The 21,411-nt window shown below is 42.6% G+C and overlaps 1 protein-coding gene across 3 annotated transcripts in view; it reads left to right on the top strand.

The window, feature by feature from the left end:
- Positions 1–21,411, top strand: part of MIPEP (mitochondrial intermediate peptidase) — a 185,062-nt gene that overhangs the window by 147,899 nt on the left and 15,752 nt on the right. Inside the window, exons 17-19 of one of the 3 annotated variants that reach the window (XR_002800956.2) lie at positions 9,282–9,403; positions 12,490–12,563; positions 13,886–14,049. Coding sequence is in view for 2 of the 3 variants with exons in the window: in XM_023621392.2 (XP_023477160.1) it covers positions 9,282–9,403; positions 12,490–12,563 (196 nt within the window). In the remaining variant the exon portion in view is untranslated. The remainder of the gene's footprint in view (positions 1–9,281; positions 9,404–12,489; positions 12,564–13,885; positions 14,050–21,411) is intronic. The other 2 variants (XM_023621392.2, XM_070240099.1) reach the window with 2 other exon arrangements.

Below are 21,411 nucleotides of genomic sequence, written 5' to 3'. Positions count from 1 at the left end.
ATTGAAAATATTAAAGTGTATTTTCATCCCCCATCTCCCTAAATCATTCCCCTCGGCCATTCCACTATGATCATCCCAGGTGTTGACCAATTAGATTAATGGGGAGAGGGGTAGGGGCAGTCACTATGATGGGGCAAAGTGGCCCTGAGCCAAGGACTCTAGTCCAACATGAAGGAGATCCATCCCCAGAGGGCAGCAAGGTGAGGCTAAGGCGCAGGCAGGAGAATCAGGCCCTGACCGAGTAAGAAGGCATGGAGTGGGAGCTCACCAGCCAGCCTTCCGTCATGGGGATGGGTGAGTGGGGAGCCAGGCCCTGAGCAGGCCCCTACTGCCATGAGGATGGAGGCGGAGTGCCGGGGGGCCCAGCTGCTGGGGAGCAAGGGGGCAGCAGTAAAACTGAAGGTGAGAGGACCCCACTGTCAGTCTCTCGACTGTGCCCACCATCAGCACTGAGTGAGGTAGTGCCCTTTTTCATCGTCAGAGAAGGCCTTGCTGGTAAAGTATACTTTGAACAGAAGGTGGGGGAGTGAGCCATATAGAGTATCTGAGGCAGAGAGAAAAGCAAGGACAGGACTTGCAGGAGCAGGAGCAGGAGCTTACCTATTGTGTTTTCTGACCAGTAGAAGAGCAGAGTGAGGAGGAGAGAGTGATAGGAGATGACATCTAACAGGTAGGGGTTCCAAGAAGAAATTCCAGGGTTCTCTGGCCTGTTTGATGCTCGAAGTTGATAAGCCCTGTCTGACATGGTTCCATTTGTCCTTCCCCTGTTCGTACTGCACCTTTGTCTTACAGGACAGGGATCCTGTCTGCCTGCTCCAAGATAAGTTGGAGATGCTGCTTATAAATCTATAAGCTAGGCCCCTGGAGGAATGAAGTAAGAGTTGAGGAAGCCTCTGCCCACACAGCCGGATGATAGCCCTTCTCCACCCATTTGCCTCCCTCACACGTCTCTGTGGAGTCCATGGGTCATGCCCTTGCTCTTGGGTTCGTTTTCCCCACTGAGAAGTTACTGTCTGCTCTGCATTACTTCTTATGCATGAGCAGCAAATTCTGTCTACAAAGGACAGTCATGTTTTTTCCATGTTCACTTTCCTGGTTTTTTTCTTATTGTATGCAGACACCCACCTCCTTGATTGAAGGAGTTAATTGAATTAATTAACACCTCCATCACCCTTTTTTTGGGGAGACCATTTAAGTTCTACACTTAGCAAATTTCAATTATTGCAATACAGTGTTATCAACTATAGTCACAATGGTTACACACTAGATCCTCAGACCTTATTCATCTTCTAACTGAAGGTTTGTACACTTTTACCAACTGCTCCCTTTTTCCCCACCCCCCAGCCCCTGGCAACCACTTTTCCACTCTCTGTTTCTATGGGTTCGACTTCTTTTTCTTTTAGATTCCACATATAAGTGAGATCATACAGTATTTGTCTTTCTCTGTCTGGCTTATTTCACTTAGCATAATGCCCTCTGGGTTCATCCATGTTGTCGAAAATGACAAGGTTTCCTTATTTTTTATGGCCAAATAATATTCCATTGTATGTACATCTGACATTTCCTTTATCCATGCATCCGTTGATGGACACTTAGGTTGTTTCCATGTCTTAGCCATTGTGAGTAATGCTGTGGTGAATATAGGAGGTGCAGGTATCTTTTCGAAAGAATGTTTTTGTTTCCTTCAGATAAATACCCTCAAGTGGGATTGCTGGATCATACGGTAGTTCTATTTTTCATTTTTTGAGGAATCTCCATACTGTTTTTCATAATGACAGTACCAAGTTATATTCCCACCAACAGTGTACAAGGGTCCCCTTTTTTCCACATCCTCGCCAACATTTTTTATCTCTAGTCTTTTTGATGGTAGCCATTCTAACAAGTGTAAGATGATATCTCACTGTGGTTTTGATTTGCCCTTGCCTGGTGATTAGTGATGTTGAGTATCTTTTCATGTAGCCTGTTGGATGTTTGTATGTCTCATTTGGAAATATGTCTGTTCAGATCCTCTGCCCAGTTTTAATCGGATTTTTGTTTATTGAATTGTGTGAGTTTTTTATATATTTTGGATAATAACTCCTTGTCAGGTACATGATTTGTAAATATTTTCTCCCATTCAGTAGGTTGCTTTTTCATTTTGTTGTTGGTTTCCTTTGCTGTGCAGAAGCTTTTTAGTTTGATGTAGTCCCACGTGTTTATTTGCCTTTGCTTTTGGTGTCAAATTTGAAAATCATTGGCAAAAGTCAATATTAAGGAGCTCTTTCCCTATGTTTTCTTCTAAGACTTTTATGGTTTCAGGTCTTATGTTCAACTATTTAATCCATTTTTAGTTAATTTTTGTGTGTGTTCTAAGATGGAGGTTCAGTTTCATTCTTTTGCACGTGGCTGTCCAGTTTTCCCAACACCATTAATTGAAGAGACTATCCTTTCCCTGTTGTATGTTCTTTGTCATAAATTAATTGACCATATATGTGTGGGTTTATTTCTGGGCTTTCTAGTCTGTTGCATTGATCTATTTGTCTATTTATGCCAATTCCATACTTTTTTGATTATTATATCTTTGTAATATAGTTTGAAATCAGGGAGCATGATACCTCCAGCTTTGTTATTGTTTCTCAAGATTGCTTTGGCTATTCAGGGTCTTTTGTATTTCCATACAAATTTTGGGATTGTTTTTTCTATTTCTCTAAGAAATGCCATTGAAATTTTGATAAGGATTGATTGCATTGAATCTGTAGAATGCTTTAGGTAGTATGGACATTTTAACAATATTAATGCTTCCAATCCATGGGCATGGAATATCTTTCTACTTATTTGTATCTTCTTCAATTTCTTTCATCACCGTCTTATAGTTTTCAGTATACAGATCTTTCACCTTCTTAGTTAAATTTATTCTTAGGTATTTTATTCTTTCTAATGCCATTGTAAATGGGATTGTTTTCTTAATTTCTCTGATAGTTCATTATTAGTATATGGAAACACAACTGATTTCTGTATTTTGATTTTGTATCCTGCAACTTTACTGAATTTGTTGCTTAGTTCTAACAGTTTTTTTGGTGGAGTCTTTAGGGTTTTCTGTGTATAGTATCAGGTCATCTGCAAATAGAGACAGTTTTACTTTTTCCTGTCTGATTTATATGCCTTTTTTTCCCTTGCCTAATTGCTCTGGCTAGGACTTTCAGTACTATGTTTTTCACCACTGAGTGTGATGTTAGCTGTGGGCTTGTCATATATGGCCTGTATTCTGTTGGAGTACATTCCCTCTATACCAAGTTTGTTAACAGTTTTTATCATGAAAGGATGTTGAATTTTGTCAGATGCTTTATCTGCATCTATTGAGATGATCATATGATTTTTCTCCTTCATTTTATTAATATGGTGTATGACATTGATTGATATGTGGATGTTGAATCATCCTTGTATCCCTGGAATAAATCTCATTTGAGTATGATGTATGATCCTTTTAATGCATTGTTGACTTCAGTTTGCTAATATTTTGGTGAGGATTTTTGCATCTATGTTCATCAGGCACATTGGTCTGTAATTTTCTTTTCTTGTAGTATCCTTCTCTGGTTTTGGTATCAGGGTAATGCTGGCCCCATAAAATGAGTTTGGAAGTGTTTGCTTCTCTTCTGTTTTCTGGAAGAGTTAGAGAAGGGTTGGTGTTAATTCTTCTTTAAACGTTTGATAGAATCCACCAGTGAAGCCTGGACTTCTGTTTGTTCAGAGGTTTTTGATTCCTGATTCAATCTGCTTCCTAGTAACTGGTCTGTTCATATTTTCTGTTTCTTCATGATTGTCTTGATAGATTGTATGTTGGTAGGCATTGATCCATTTCCTCTAGGTTGTTGAATTTGTTGGCAAATAATTTTCATAGTAGTCTCCTACAATCCTTTGAATTTCTTTGGTGTCTCTTGTATCCTTTTTCATTTCTAATTTGTTAATTTGATTCCCCCCCCTCTCTCTTTTTCTTAGTGAGTGTAACTAAAGGTTTGTCTGTTTTGTTTATCTTTGGGAAAAAAACAGCTTAGTTTCATTGATCTTTTCTATTGTTTTTTTTTTTTAGTCTCTATTTCATTTATTTCTGCTCTGATCTTTGTTATTTCCTTCCTTCTGCTAACTTTGGGCTTAGTTTGTTCTTCTTTTTCTAATGTTTTGAAGTGTTAAATTAGGTTGTTTATTTGAGATCTTTCTTTTTTCTTAATGTAGGCATTTATTGCTATAAACACCCCTCTTAGAATTGCTTTTGCTACATCCCATAAGTTTTAGTATGTTGTGTTTTCATTTCCATTGGTCTCAAGATATTTTTTAATTTTTCCTTTTGATTTTTGTAAAATGTCAATAGGGAATTTTATCAAATTAGAAATACTAGTTTATATTCATTCATGGAAAATATATACAAACACACATTAAGAGAGAGAGAATATGAACATGAGAAGGCAGTTAGGAGAATATCTCCTTCTGCTCTCCATTGGGGTGAAATAGTTAAGCAATTTTGGATGCCAGTGATTTGGGATCATCATAGGTGTTCCACAAACCAACAATATTGTACATGGAGAATGTGAGAAGTCAAAATAGTCTGTCCACAAAGACTAGCTCAGGCGTTTGCTGCTTTCTATCTTGCTGTCCTTTAGTTATTCTGATTACAATGGGTACACTTTGAACAATAGGCCTTTATGAGCTTGTATAGTATTGCCAGCCCATTTAGAGTCTATGAAGCTTGGAGGAGACTGAATCACACACTAGGGAGCACTACCTGGAGATCTGGTGCCAAAATTAGCCTCAGAAGTCTTAAATCATCTATCAAATAATATAGTCAAATAATTCTTTTTAAAAAAAGTATTATTAATAGCCTGAGATGCAAAATTTGTTTTTAGCTTTCTAATATCCTCTTGTTTGTGATTCAGATATTATTCCTGGCCTCCTCATCTCAGTCAAAAGTCCAATCTGTCAGTAACATTGAACATCACTGTGAAAGAATCCTATAGTGTCTGTCCGTCTGTCCATCCATCCATCCATCCATCCAACAGATAACTGTTGAATTTCTGTTGTGCTCCAGGTGTCGTGCTGAGTCTAGATATGGACACAGCATTGCAATCCTTGCTCTTAAGGAAATTTCAGTTCAGTATGACACAAACTAAGGAAGCACTGGGTGTCATTTCTGTTCTCATGCAGTTTCTAATGTTCCAGTAATAAGGTTATTTTAAAGTAAATTGTAGTTAAATGCATTTATACACATACAACTAGAAATGACGAAATGATGTGCTATTCGATAATATAATTAAGAGAAATGATTAGGTCAGTCATTCAACATTTAACACACAGTTAATAAGTGCTTACTCTGCACTAGTCTCTCTTCTAGGTTGGAAACAGAAAATAGATAGTAAGTGTCAACTTAGAAAAAACAAAAGGAGAGCATTTCTTTGGGGTCTTAGAATTGCAGTTCGGGGAACACAGGTTCCACAGCAGCCAGAAAAGTGTCCCCCTGAGGAGTAAAAGTCAGGAGTTTTTATGAGCAAAAAGGAGAGCCCAGAACAACCACCTCAGTTATTTGCTAGGGAGGGTCACTTTATGTTCAGCTCATTGGCTTACTCAAGGACATCTTGTTATTACTAGAAAAAAGTATATTTTTGCATAGCCCTTCAGAAAGTCCTTTCTGAGCAAATAACTCCCTTTTCTCAGGTCAGCAAGGTCAGCATAGTTTCGTGTTTTTAACAAGATGGAGTCCAGGGTACAAAATGGAGTTGCTGTTGTCAGCTCTTTTCACTTAAATAACCAGCTACTCTGCTGCCTTTCCATTTCTGGCCCTGGCTCTGATTTGGCTGGAGGAAAATCCTGTGGTTAGGAAAGGGCTACAGCAAATACGAATCCTCAAAGGGTTCCCTTTGCTGAGCTCTAAAGCAAGTCACAGTATCCAGGAGCTCCTACCAGGCTGCTTTGTCTGCTACATGTTTTTGTACTTCATATGGGACCATTGAGATTATCTAACTCAAGAAAAGTTTTGTTTTTGTTCTTGTGGGTTTTTTGGTGAGGAAGAGTCACCCTCAGCTAACATCTGTTGCCAATCTTCCTCTATTTTTGCTTGAAGTAGATTAGCCCTGAGCTAACATCCGTGCCAGTCTTCCTCCATTTTGTATGTGGGTCACCTCCACAGCATGGCTGATGAGTGGAGTAGTTCCACACCCAGGATCTGAACCTGTGAACCTGGGCCGCCGACATGGAGCACATAGAACTTTAACCACTTGCCCACGGGGCCAACCCCAAGAAAAGTTTTTAACAGCCATGCCTGTGGATAGTGTTAGACTTGGAAGATCTACACCTCTAGTCAGAATAAAAGAGAAACTGCAAAGGCAATTGAGTCCTCTGTTTTTAAGATCAGGTCCACACAGTACACTTTGAAGGAAGGGCGGAAACTTTTGTCCATCTGACAGATGTGCCTTAGGAAGAGGAAAACTTCAGTTTAAAAGGAAGAGGATAGCATAATTCCAGAGCGTCAGACGAAATGCTGTCTTTTCTTTTTCCTGATGAATAAGTGAAATGGTAACGAGTACTTAATATTAGATTGAATTAGCAGGAATTCAGCTCTTTGTGGTCAAGCAGCAGTGGAATTGTAGGTCTTAGCCTGCCATAAACTTATAAACCACTGATGAAAGGTATCAGGTGGGTATAATTTATTTAGCATGTCTTGAGGTATGGAAAGGGTGTAGTACTGGACTCAAACCTGTGATTAAAGAACAAGACACAGGGAGGTGTGCCTTGTGCCAGAATGTCTGTACCCAGCTCGGGGTGTTGGTGAAAGGTGGATGCTGTGGCAATTTGGGAAGCTGCAGTGCACAGATCCTGATGTCTCTTTCTACACTTCTGAAAGGTCTTATTTTTATTACTCTGTTTATGTGAGAACTCAGTTACAAGTTGATGAAACTAAGGAACTTAAAATTTCTTAGCTCAAATCAACTGTCACTATTGAAGTAGGCCTGCTTTCAAGACAAAATAAAACTGTATTCAGCTTGAATCTAAACAAAATTAAGCTCTGCTCTGTACTGCAAAGGCTGCCAAACTAGTTTTGGCAGAATACCAAGAAGAAAAAGTTTCACAGGCAGAGCCCCTTAGCTGTGTGCTGCCAGTCTTGGGGCTTCCACCCCGAGAGAGGTTTACATCATCGATAGCGTGAGAGCCAGTAGGAGTACAGAATCAAATCAAAGCAGCAGGCCGTATTCCATTACAAAATATACCATCACGTCCCAGTGCCTTTATATGAGAGAGATTACCAGTGGTCCATTAAGATTCCAGCATCATACAAAAACTGACATAGATCCCTTCTTTTAATATGCTGGAGTATACAGAACTATGTGTGTGTTATAAATGCACTCCAAAAGACCCACCCCTTTGACTAAAAATTTACTCAAAGTTTGTTGTAAGGGAATTTGACCCTTTGATGATCCTTGGCTATTTGCCTTCAGTTTAAATACCACTTGAATATAAACAGGGTAGAAAGCCTGTCTCTACCTCCCCATGCCCCACACGGTCCCCTGAGGGTACTTGCTGGCAGGAGAGTGCGATCATTCTCCCGGCCGGAGGGGGCCACAGTTGAGCTCCTAGGGCCTCAGCACTACAGTGCTTCCTGTCTTTATGGTGCTGCCCGGTGGCAGCCCCTGTGCCTGGGGTGAATTAGGAAGGATCCAGGGCTTGTTACTGGAACAGACCCAAACTAACAGCTGTGCAAGCACACCCGCACAGCACTGGTGGCGGCCGTGTGGAGTCACAGACCGCGCTCCTGGCTTGTGGCTCCCCCATCGCTGGGGTCTCCCCTTCACAGATAGCCTGATGTGGCCCACCACAAGGAGGAAAGGACACAACTCACAAGGCGCCCACTTTACTTCCAGTCGTATCCTTTTTGAAAAAAGGGGAGCGTGGATATTGAGGATAATTATTCATATCATATTCCTGAGATGTTCGTGTTCTAAATTAGTGTGAGTGCTGCAGCATGCCTTCCTTTATAGCAGCTCCTTTGCCCAGTCCAGGCAAAGTGTTTGTCTTAAAGCATGACCACACCCAGGGAGTAACTGGCACTGCGACGTCATCGTTAAAGTCACTGTGTGCTGGATACAGGACTTAGAGTGTGTTCTGAAATTTGCCACACCACTGTGATCAAGGAACCGTTTATTTTTTTAATATTTGTTTCTTAGTCAGTTAGGTAGAATTTGCTTATCTAGTTTATAGATTTGTGATGAGAATTATATGTTATTTTCCAGGGAGTTAAAAGATTTATTAGATAATGATTATCTCAGTTTGAAAACTTAGGCTTTAATTTTTTTCAAAAAATTTTCATGTCAGATAGAGCATACATTAGAAGACAGTAGTTATTGCAGGTCAGATTTGTCTCAGAAGCGTAAAAGCTTTAAAGTCATGAATATGTCTTGCAGATGGTTCTGGCAGTCCAAGCTTTCGTTGTAGCCATCTTGCCGTGAGTGCACTGTGGTCAGCTTGTGCGTTTGCACTTGGATAACCCTCCTCCTTCCAGCTGGAAGGAATGGAGACGTTTGCAGCTTTTAGTATGGAGAATTCATAGCAAAAGAACTTTTTAGTGGAAGAGTGTTCTTCCATGAAAACTCACGTGGCCTTTCTTATAATACCTACACCTTGGTCTTCAAAAAGAAAGGACACACTCAGTGCCACCCGAAATGCCCTCTCCTGCTGCAATGGCCAGGTGTTCCCGGCAGGCTAGAATAGAGGTGAACGTCCAGCCCTGGTGCATCATGGTCACACTTGCCGCCACGTCTGGGTGGCCCTCTCCACACTGCTACCACGGAAATGAACCCCGGCAGTGCTGGACTTGCACAGAACGGTGAGGTGTTGGGTCTGGTCTCAGGAGAGGCCTTTCTCCGTGGCTCACAGGTGGCCGGCTTCTTGCTGTCTTTCCTCTGTGCAGGCCCATGCCTGCTGTCTGTCCCTCTTCTTATAAGGATGCCAATCCTCTTGGATTAAGGCCCACCCTAATGGCCTCATTTTAACAGAATCACCTTTTAAAGGCCCTACCTCCAAATAGTTACATTTTGAGGTACTGGGGAGTTAAGACTCAATATAAATTTTGAGGGGACACCTCAGCCCATAACTGTATGAAACATGAAAGAATATTAATATTAATGAGTGATGTGGCTCCCTAAAGTGAAATTTAAACTAAAACACTTGCAGATTTCCTTGCGTGCTTCCATTGCGTTCTCATAAATGTCTGAAAACATGGAGACTTAGTTGTTTCCTGTGCTGTGTTTCTCTCCTGGCAGGCCTGGCAGCTGCGGTTCAGCCACCTCGTGGGCTACGGTGCCAAATACTACTCCTACCTGATGTCCAGGGCAGTAGCTTCCATGGTTTGGAAGGAATGTTTTCTACAGGATCCTTTTAACAGGTAATAAGAGGGAGTGGGACTTCATAAAATGTCCCCTTCTTCAACTTCAGTAATCCCCCACCCTTGCATCCAAAGTCAGACTCCGAGCACCTCGGCAGCTCGGGGCACAGCCTGAGCCTGGGGAAGCTCAGGCCCCAGGAGGCGTTCTCAGCACGGCCCAAACCACCCCGGGCCTCCGGCTGAGCCTCCTCCCGCTCACAGAGGTCGGGCCCTGGGCTTCCTTTCCACAGCACCCGCTCCCACGCCCCGGCCAGGGTGTGTGCCATCTGTCTGCCCGCAGGGACCCTCGCATGAGGGCTCTTCACTTTGCACGAAATGGGCCTCGACTGCTTTGTCTCCATGCCTCTCCTGCGGGTTTTCTTCGTTTCCCAGCCTCCCCTATTGTTGGTACCCTGCTGCTCGCAGTGCTTCCTGTCACTTTCACAAGCGTCCTTATTTTTAGCACAAACATCTGAAGTTTCACTCACGTGAACACCTTATTTCTTCTTTATTGCCCAACAAAGGACTTGTTACTATTTTTCATTTGGGAGCAGTACCACTGGAAACTTTATTGACAGTTGCATCCAGTTTGTTCTGGAAAGTTCCCCCTCTGCCAGACTTTAGGACAGTTTCTTCCCTGGGGAGGTCCTCCCCATGGGAGACGGTGGCAGTCTGAAGAAGGGCTCTGCCAACCGTTCTGTCCACAGCTCCCCTTCATGGGGGCACTGGCGGCCACTGAGGGAGTGGGTAGCTGCAGAGCCCCGCCCTGCATTGCCCATCCGGCCTGCCATCCAGGGCCCTCCTGAGCAGCCTCGCTTGCCATGTCTCCCATCAGGATAGTCAGTGGTTCAGACAGCACAATTGCAGTTTTCTCAGTAGAAACTACACAAATGTGTGTGTGCGGGGACCCCCTGGCCCCTCCCAGAGCGGATGCCGTTAGATTAGCCGGTGCCTGTGGTGAGCCTGGACTGATTCCATGGGGAAGTCCTGGTAGGTGGCTTCCTGTAGGGACACGTGATGCCCACTCTGCCTGACAGCGGAGGCAGGACGTGGAGGAGCTGGGGGCTGGGACAGGCAGCCCCCTTTCCCCGGGATCTTGAAGGCCCTGTTGGGCAGAGGACGGGAGAGCTCCTGCTGCTCCCTGCCTGGGCCTCCTTGTGAGGCTCCTCACGGGCTCCTCTGAAAGTGGGAATCACGGGGAAGTCAGGTCCGGTTTCGTGGATCCTGAGAAGGAGCTTTCTTTGAAAGAAAACCACTAATGAGGATCTGGTCTAATAGTTGTTTAAAACATTTTTCTCCTCTTCACACAAATAAATACATGTCCACATCCCTCTCAGGCAGCCGTGGCTGGTGACTGTTATCTTCAGTGCTCTCAGGGTTTGTGATTAGTGGCAGCTTAGACTCTGGAGCGCCCTAGAGTGTCCAGATGGCGTGTCATTTTCCTTTCCCAGCAGCCTTGGCACAGTGGTGAGGCTCAGAGAGGACAGCGCATTTGTTAGGGCTGCACAGGTAGAAACTGGACCAAGATTATCATCTAGGTCTCGAATTCTAGTCCCTGCTCCCTCCTGCCTCCTCCACACCCCTCAGCTTTCCCTAGAACTTGACATGAGTTTGGATTTTCTCAGCAGTTAATAGTCACATTCAGTTCTAGAATCTTTTGAACTCGAATGTGATGTCATAGAGTTTTTAAATGTTTTACAGCCTGGCACCCACATGTTATTTTCTCTTCTGCCCTTTGCACACTGCAGACATTTGGTCTGCTTTTCAGATTTTATTATTTTCAAAGGATCTAAAGCCAGAATTGACCACAGTAAATCAATTTTGGGGATTACAATTCTTTACTGGAGATTTCTGTAAAATAGGCAAAATATTATCTTGTTTAAAGGAACTATGCTTTACTAGAAAACCACATACTATTAAATACATGTATTTCCAAGTATTTATATCTTGTTTTGTATGCATTCTTGCCTAGACATGTAGTTGCCGTACTTTTATAGACATGTAAAAGTAAGCTAGTAAAAATACTCATTGGACTAGGAAATTCCTAACCTCTGTCAAAAGATCCTTCTTGATCTCAGATCTGAAGAATCCCTGGGCTGGAAGCCCCCCTTCATCAGGACGCCAGGCAGCGTGGAGCGGAGGCAGGCCAGCAGCTGGAGGCCTGAGAGCAGGAGTTTACTTAGGGGAGGGCGCTCCGTGCCGGGCGGGGAGGGCTTGCTGAGCCCCCAGACCAGAGGTCAGGTGGGGCCTCCCAGCCACCTCATCTCCCAGAAGGCCCAGCTTTCTGTCCACGTTTCCTGCTTCCTGGCACACTTTGCCATAGAGCTCCTTCAGGATGTAACCAAGATTCCTGTTTGATGTCACCATGTGGGCAGTGACCCACATGCAAAGTGGAGGAAGATTGGCACAGATGTTAGTTCTGGGCAGATCTTCCTCAACAACAGCAACAACAACAACAGAAGTCTTTACGATCTGCCTTCACGTATTGTAGACAGTGTTCCTTATAGAATCCAGCTGACAGCGTCACACAGTGAGAATGAGCTCTTCGCCCTTTGTCCTCCCCACCAGTTCATGCGAGAGTCAGTTGTCTCTTCCATTAGCTGTTGTCCTTAGCCAGGGTCTCCTGGTCTAATTAACCCTCTCCTGCCAGCTTTTTTGCCTTCCCTCTTATTTCAGAGTACTATTTTTCTCTCTCTGTTGGATGCCGTCCCAGATTCTTTTATGAAAGTAAAGAATGCCATAAATGATTTCAAATCACACTTTTAAAATAATCCTAAAGATGATGGAGAATAGAATATAATTTTTTACTTATTCTATAATACATTAAATAATCCTTTCTATGAAGAGAGTTTGCTTGCTACAAAACATAAAGCTAAAAATATAGTTATCCTTTTATAGTAAATATATCACACCTGGTTCTACTTGTTAGAATAAGTAAAAATCAGAATTAGATTTTTAGAAGCAAGAAAATAATAAAGGGCCAGTTGTCTCGTGGTGGCAGCTTTTCTGAATGTGACATCAGTGTGGCTTCACACTGAGACAAGTGTGATGGGGCCCAAGCCAGCTGTGTGCACAGGTGCCTGTAACAGAATCTCCTGTCCCCCCAGGGCGGCAGGAGAGCGCTACCGCAGGGAGATGCTGGCGCACGGCGGGGGCAAGGAGCCCATGCTCATGGTTCAAGGTAAACAAAGCAACGAGTGCGAACTCTCCTGTGATCCGTTGTTTTTTTAGGGTTTTATGGGTTATATGTCCTAGTATTGGCACTTTGAGTTATGTTTTTGCACCATCTATAATGAAAGCTGTTTCACGTTTTCTCCACACACGTTTTTTGTTTGAAAGCAATGATGCTTCAGCTGTGTACTTTGTTCTGAGCATCTATTTCATTGTATCCCAAATAACAAATTAAACTTTAGTTACTGTGATTTATTTAGAATGCCAGGATAACATTTCAAAATGTTACTAACACTCTAATAGGAAATCGTTAAATTTGTCATAAATTCTCAGAGGGTTTGCCTTTAGATTTTAATAGGTCACAATGTATTTCTTTAGCCTAAAGAACTCATTTATTTCTTATTCCTTAATTTCTTTCTCTGAAAGCTTAGCCATACATTTGCTAGAATTCCAAGGCATCAAGTTGGATTTTTTACCTGTTGAAAAATTAGAACCTAATTAAATCTTTTCTTTGAGGTATCACAATGCTTGTTTTCCTATGTAATTTTGGAGGTAACTTTTTAATTTAATTATTTTCACTGAAAATGTAATTGTAAATGGACCTGACCATCATGACTTTGCATAAAATGTTCTCACAGATATTTAAGGAAGATGTGGATATTACTGGACTTTCTCAGTGTATCAGCATTTATACTTGCAGGTGATCCCTCTGACTGTCTGATCAAGACTGCATTTAGGAAATAACTTCTGGTATTAGAGAAACATTGTTCTCCTTGTAGTAGTCGGTCCTGATAGTAATGGGTCTGCTGTAACTGTTTCCTTGTTTAGATCTGTTCCATCAAATACCTATTGCCCTTTCTAGCAGAGCTCCAGATCTTTCCTTCAGCTCTTCATTTGTTCAGCTTAACTTGTCGCCAGGCACTATTATAAGTGTGAAGGTGAAGCATTGAAAGACAACGTATGCAAAAATCCTGCTCCCATGGAGATTCCTTCCATCAGCCTTTCCAGAAGGGTGTGTTTATCCAGGCCCAATGCCACAGCAAGCTTGTAAAACAAATCAGCCAGCCCGGAGATCCTGCACTTTATGTAGCCCAGCCCGGCTGTCCTTTGCCAGTGGCACTTGGGTCTCCCATCAGAGCAGCATGCCCCAGAGTTGTCCTCCTGAGATGAGGAAGGCATGCTGATGCTGCCCCAGCTTCCCAGTTGACCCCTCTTGGCCCTTATTGAACTCTGCTACATCCAGGAACTTTTTTAAATGGTTTTCATGCATTGACTAATTTAATCTTCTAGCAACCCTATGAGGTAGGAATTATTGTTATTCCCATTTTACAGATGATGAAACAGGTCAGGTGCCCGCCCATGTCATGAGGCAGTGAGTAGAAGAGCCAGGATTCGAACCTGTGACTTCTGGCAACAGAGACCAAGCTCTTCTGTAGTCTGTGCTGTTTCACGTTGGTGGTACAGGACACCCAGTTAAGGGTCTGTTATAGACTCAGGTAAAAGTGAAATTAATTGGCTCATAATAGTAAGCAACTACTAGTTTAAATTATGTACTTTTTAGCTCAAAGTTTATGGTGCTGTGTATACAGCCTACTGTGAGTTGAGAATGGAAGAGATGCCCCAGGGTTGCTTTCTCGTGTAGATTTTCTGTTAGGTATATTCTCCCAGTAGCTGTGCTTAGCTTATGCTTTTTGAGACAGGGTCTCCATGCTATTTGCACGTAAATATTAGCTTGCGTATGGTTCCATCAAAAGAAAACAATTAAATCCTTTTCACTGTTTGTCTTTCAGCTGGTGTATTTTTCTACTTTGCTTCCAAGAACGTTGTGGCAAACCTCTCTAAAACTTGTTCTTTATAGGAAAAATTTTTGTGTTAAGAAACTTAATATTTTTCACACTAAAATTCACACACTGATGAGAGAAAAACAAGACTGTGGTTCCAACCAGGGATGCTGAAGTATTCAGATTTCAGTTAACACCAATAATAGAACAGTTCTGCTTTTAAATTTTAATGTTTTTCTTAATGTTGTTCTGTCAGATCTTACCAATTCACATGATTTGTTACATGTCAAAGATGAATGGGGGACATGCAAAGAGGGTATGCCTATTGTCACTTTATAGGGCTGGAGTTGTAAGCCAAGACCGGCAGTGGCTTCTCGGTTTCTTATATGCGGCCAACCTGTATCCCAAACAAGACAGTCTTAGATGATGGCTATAGCCTTAACATTGGGGTACCCCTAGGAATACTGATGGGCGAAATTACTGAGAGTTGTGATATAAAAGCATAAATGATCTAGTTGGTATTATTCTTTTATGAAAATATAATTTTTTATAGGTGCTGTATGTATTTTATTTAACTATTTACCAGGTATTTGTGAAAAATTATATTAAGTAGAAAAAGGTAAAGAAATAGAATCCTTAGCTTCAAATCATGTACCTCCCTGACCACATGACAACTTTATTAACCTCCTTACTGAAGACTTATGTTTCCAATTAACTCCAGGCCATTCCTTAGAGTCAGAATACCTATGCACTGTGCTTATGCTCTTTGAATGGTACATATTCAAAGAAATCAAATATGTAATGCTTTTGATTGTTGGATAATAAGTACCATGCAGGTGAACTTTTAGCTTACTTACCTTTTTTAGAACGAGCATCATTAGCTCTGAGTCCCTTTGTCTTTTCCAGTCGTGTCCCCATTCTCCCCCACCCCGCATCTCCCTGTGGCCAGAACCGGTCAAAGGAAGCCCCGGGAACACAGCACTCCTCTTGGTCCTGCTGTCCCTGCGAGGCAGCCACTCTCTGTGCTGACTCCTCCTGCACTGAGGAGCCTCGCAGAAAGAGTAGGTTGCAGCCCCAAAGCTTTTCTTCAAGAATCTGTACTTTTTCCCTCTCAACACTCTTAAACACCATTTGAAGACAGCAAAATAGTGGCTAAAACAGTATTTCCTTTCTCAGAGAAGGAAAGTGAAATAGTGCAATAGAATTGGATTTGCAGTTACTAGCTCTGCTACTTACTATCTGTAAATTAGCTGCGAAAGTCACTTCATCTCCCTGATGGAGATAAAATGTGATTTGATTCAGAACGCGTCTTTCTAATCTGCTTCTCCTTAGCTCCTTTTTCAGTCGTCTCAGAAGGTGTGTGTTATATAATTGATATAGTCAATGTGATAGAAATTCAGAGCATTACAGATTGCAATTATGTCCTTATCTAGTTTTAAACACATTCATACCAGGTATTAAGATATATGTTATAAGCACAATATTCAGTTGCTTAATACTCCACTAAGCACAGTATGGCCGTACCTGACTGAAACCAACTTTCTTAATTGCCAACAATTCTGGGGTGAGGTTGAACTCTTTGTATTCAAAATTTGAAGACAATTCAAATTCAAATATCTAATTGTCAATATTAAGTTTTTCTGCTGTTCATTCCATACCCCAACAATGTCTTTTGGTTTATGTTAAGTATCACATTTCATAGTAATAAGAGAACTTAAAGCTTTTGCTTAAAATAAACCATGATGATACAGTATTTTTATTCATTTTGCCATTTTTAAAAATATGTACTAGAATATGTTTTGATTGTGCTAAGGAACATGATCAAAGTTCAGCTCCTGTTATAATCATGTCAGAAAATGTATGGTGTTCTAGAAAGATAAACATGCAGTAGGGCTCATGAGCAGCAAGGAAGTAACTGTGTACCCGCCAGGAAGCAGAGCTGTTCCCACTACAGCAAACAGAGCCTGGAATTGTATGGCTGTTAGGGATCGAAGCTGTGTTATTTCAGCAGTTTGTAAATGACAGATCAGTTACTCACGCAAGGTTGCATTTCTTCCTCTGTAAACCACTTTATCTTTTAGTGGTTTATGTTATTTAAAATTCTTGAGTAAATGGCCTTTGTTAAGTGTTTTGGTTCAGATTTTACTTATCTTTAAATAACCAGAAACAACACCTAACATTGAAAAATTGCCACGTGCCAGGTGTTGTCTGCTGTGCTGTCTCATTTAATCCCCTATAGCGTAGGTCATGTTTCCCCCATTTTCGTAGGTAATGAAACTTAGTCAAAGTTCATTCTGTTTCCATGCTGACTCTCCTGCTGACTCCCACGTCGTCCTCAGTTGGTCTTTAGATTCTGACTTGAGATTGAGCTGCTCTTTAGAATGTGGAAGATGCAAGTGACATGAGCCTTGAGGCTTTAGTGATCTGAAAGTCTAGGTTTTTTTTCTAATGTCACATCCTAACTATTCCCATTGACATTGGAGAGGCCTGCCCAACATCCAGTGCTCAGCAGTAAAATTTTCCTTTCTCTGTTTTCATATAAGCCCCTTTAGACTTTTGTGGCCAAGCTGTCAACTCAGTTTATCGTCATTTTTAGTCATGGTGGTTCCTTCTTTGTTTATTTTTTTCTTGAGGAAGATTAGCCCTGAGCTAACATCTGCTGCCAATCCTCCTCTTTTTGCTGAGGGAGACTGGCCCTGAGCTAACATCCGTGCCCATCTTCCTCTACTTTATATGTGGGACGCCTACCACAGCACGGCTTGACAAGCAGTGCATAGGTCTACACCCAGGATCCAAACCGGCAAACACCAGGCTGCCAAAGCGGGACGTGTGAACTTAACCGCTGCGCCACCAGGCTGGCCCCAGTCCTGGTGATTCTGATACAGAGATGCTCATCACAGCCAAATAAGTGTGATGCCAAGATCAGTTTTGTGTTTCTGCTTCTGGTTCTAGCATTCCCTGTGCTCTTGCCCCTCAACCTTTGCGCAGAGAATTTTGTGGGGGAAAGGAAAGGTTAACATCCAAGATTTCAGCATTCCAAGAGGTTATTTTCAAATATTAAACAACTTTATTTCTGTGCTCCTTTCCAGAAAAGAAAGTGTTAGCTTTATTTTTATGACTCTCTGGCCAAAAGCAGTGTGCAAGTAGAGATGCAAAGTAATAACTTGACAGAGTTTTAAAAAGGACCAAACATCAGATAAGACAAAAGAAATAGTAGATAAACGAGTCAGTTCTCAGTGAAACTCCCTTCCGTTTGTTCTCCTGTTGCCAGACTGACTCATGGACTCAAAATCTAGGAGCCCACAGGGCCTTACCTAGATCCGATTAAAATCATAATACCTTACATTTCTGCAGAGCGTTATGGTTTTCAAAACGTGCTCATTTTTGCCGTGATTATCCTATATCATATTTTCTAACTTATTACATCTTATTCTTGTTCAAGAGACAAACTAGAGAATTGTGGTTTATATTCCATAAAGTCACCGCCATACCCCAAGGAGATTAATACAACCTATAATGGTAACTACTCTTTTCTTTAAAAACCTTCTTGGCCCTAGTAGCAGTGAGCACACCCGAGGCCCAAATCTTGCCTTCACGCCATTCTCCATTAAAAGGAACCATAGCTTCTTGGAGAAATGGCTGATTCTAGGACTGAGTATCAGTAGGAGCCTGGAGCACCTTGTAGCACCATAAAGAAAGAAAGTGCTGAGAAACAGACATAATGATGGGTGTGTGAGTCAAAGAAGTCAAGCGCTCGCTGAGAGAGTTCCCAATGGCCGAAGTTGCAACAGTTTGAGCAGCCAAAGGAATAAGTATTGGAATATAACACAGTATAAGATATATATCCATGAGTTCATACTGGTATAAATGATTGAATAAATAAATAAATGGGACGAATAGACAAATTTCCCATGCAGAAGAATTTCAAACAATCGATGTAGATACTCCTTCGTCGAGGAAGTGGAACATAACTCCCCCCGCCGAGGGTGGGCTGTGGAGAGTGACTCTTTCCCAAGAGTCCAGCAGGGAAGGGGAAAGTTAGAGACAAGTTCCAGTCAGCTTCAACAGAGGTGAGTCCTGTCGGTAACGTGGGCCCTCGATATGATGCGATGAGAAGGGCCTTCCCCTCCGTGGTCTTCCTCCCAAACCCATGAGCTCAGTCTAATCGTGAGAAAACCATTAGACAAACCCAAATTGAGTGGCAAAGAACAAAATGCGTCACCAGTACGCCTCAAAACTGTCAAGGTCATCAAAACCAAGGGAAGTGCGAGAAACTGTCACAGCCCAAGGAGCCTGAGGAGCCACGACAGCTGCACGCAGTGTGATATCCTGGCTGGGACCCCAGAACAGAAAAAGGACATTAGATAAAAACCGGAAATCTGAGTAAACTATGACTTTAGGTCATAATACTGCATCAATCAATGTTGGTGAATTAGTTGTGACGCATGTGCCATACCAATGTAAGATAATCATGGAGGAAACTGACCGACTGGGTGTGGAGTGTATGGGAACTCTATGCTAGCTTCCCATTTTTTCAGTAAATATAAAACTACCTTAAAATTACAAGTAAAAAACAAACAAGCCTCCTGGGTTAAGATTTTGCTCCTGACACTGCCACCCACGGTTCGGCCACTCTCATTCCATTTCCACGTTTCCCTGCTTCTGGAAGCCGTCCCAGGTCCCTTGGGGAAGCACGCAGAGGCACAGAGCTGTAACTGGAGGAGGGCCACTGGCGGAACACGAGGCTGGAGAGGCGAACAGGGCCAGCTCATGCAGAGCTCGTGGCTGCCGTGAAGGGTTTTGGCATTTATCCTCGGACCATGAGAAAGCATAGATCGTATTTTTAAGGCAGTCAGTGGCAAGATCAGATTTATGGTTTACAATATCCATTGACTGCCGAGGAGGGGCCGGGGTAAGGGCTGATTTGAATAGGCCCCTTGTTGTGGGCAGTAATCCTGGTGAATGCCTGGAAGAGTCAGGTAAAAGGAGGGTTTCTGATTTAAGAAGTATTCATGAAGTAAGAGCCGCAGGCTGGGAACTGATGCGGATGGAGGGGAGTGAGAGGGGTGTCAGGGGCCACTCCCCAGTCCCTGCTCGTGCGGCTGGAGACACAGTCATGCTGTATGGCCATGAGAGCCCTGGGGACCCATTGATGCGGCAGGGGGAGCAGTGGCTGACCACCGAAGGGTGATGGATTAGAAAGAACTTGATAGAAACGTTGAAGAACTAGGCCCATTGTCCTAAAACAGTTCAGCCACTGAGTGGAACTCAGCGTAAGAAGCTCCCAAGTCAAGGGGATTCAATTTCTGAATTACCAAAGGGGCTCTGTGCTGAATTAGCCATAGGAAGCCCTTCTTCCTGAGCAGGTGGGTGCTGGGGAACTCCCTTTGTCACCAGGCAGATTCCCCCCAGTTTTAGACAGCTCTAATCGACAGGATGACACAATTATTCAAATTGACCCAGAATATTTCATCTACTTTGAAAGATTGATGTCTTGTTGACACAGCATCTTTAGCTAACAAGCATTAATGCTTTGGTTTTTTTTAATAATCTGATTACTAACCTAAGAGGCCAAATGTGCTTAGTACGCAGCTTTGCTGTTGGTGTTACCTGTACAATACAAACATGATGGCAGTCAAGGAGCACTCATGCCTGTCTGTCAGCAGAGGGACAGCTGACGCTGGAAGTAAGGGAGCTACATAAACAGTCGTTCGACGCTAGCTTGATTGATATCCCCTATTGTCAAAACGTATACATAGTAACTTAAACAGAAAAGGCATTTTACCTTGTTTTATAGCTCTAAAAATAAGTCATAGTTATTACTTTCAGTTTTAAAACATGCAGTTAACATTTAGTCATGCAATTTGGTTAATCCCTAAATATTGCTCTTGTGTGGTGAGGCAGGCCGGCCCAGCACCTCATGAGAATAATAAACACACGCAGGCTTTGATGGTTATTCCTAGGTTTATTTTTAAAAATATGTCTCTTTGCTTTTCATTGTTTTAATTAAGTGGGATTTTCGAGCGACAGATAAGCATTAACTCATGACAGGTTCTGCCTGACCTAGCCAATGTCTGTGCCCCGGGAGTGGGGGCTCGGTATAAAGAAATGCCAGGACTTGCTCAGAGGACATGCACTGTGGCTCCGAGTGCCCACCTCAGAGAGTCTTTGCATTTGTCAGTGACTTATAAGGAGACCCCTCACACAGATATATTAAATGTTAAAAGATAAGATGATTTAAAACTACTAGCATGCTAAACAAAACTGTGCTGTTGGAAGTAAATCATTCAGATGAATTTTGATGGGTTGCTCCAAAGTTTATAAATCAGATCATCTTTGTTTCCCTCCCGTGGTCGGGAGGCCTTCCCCGTCACTCTCTGCTCTGCCCTGTCTTTCTCCAGAGCACATACCTTCTGCCTGGCACAATTTAACATCTATCGTTCTTTCACTGGTTTGTGGTCTCTGCTCCCCAGTAAAGTAACAGCTGTGTGAGAGGAGGCAGACTGTGTGTCCCTGCTGCATCCAGCACCCATGACGGGGCTTGGTGCACAGGCAGGCAAGAAACATTGTCGAGTGACTGAATGTGTAAATATTAAAATATACTTAAAAGGCCAGATATTTCTTGTGCCATAAAAAAAGTGGTGATTATTAGAAAGGGGACAGGTTTTTATTCACCTTGTTCTGAAATTATGTCACATAAATATTTCCAAGTATTTTGTGGGCCGAAATATTTTTATGAAACTCAACAGAAATATACATATTGTGAAGGTATAGAAATAGACATCTGGTGGAGGCGCTCTGTCTCCACTCACTGCGTATCTCGCCTCCCCTCTGATTGCCTCTCATCACGTCTGCTGTCTCTCTGGATAGCTGGTTTGCCTTTGTCCTCCTGCCGGTTGTTCGGGCTTCCTCCTCCCCACCACACCCGCTTCAGGACCCCTTCTTCACCAGCTGCAATCCTTTTTGGTGAAAAAGCCTCAGCAGCAGGTGGGAGGAAGCCATGGCTCTCAAACGCCATCCATTCGGCTCTCTGAGATGTTTTGTGTTCTTTGTAGAACTCTTCCTCTAAACACCACA

The sequence above is a fragment of the Equus caballus genome, chromosome 17 (genome assembly GCF_041296265.1).
Source record: "Equus caballus isolate H_3958 breed thoroughbred chromosome 17, TB-T2T, whole genome shotgun sequence".
NCBI lineage: Eukaryota > Metazoa > Chordata > Mammalia > Perissodactyla > Equidae > Equus > Equus caballus.
This window is presented reverse-complemented; position numbering and strand designations above follow the sequence as displayed.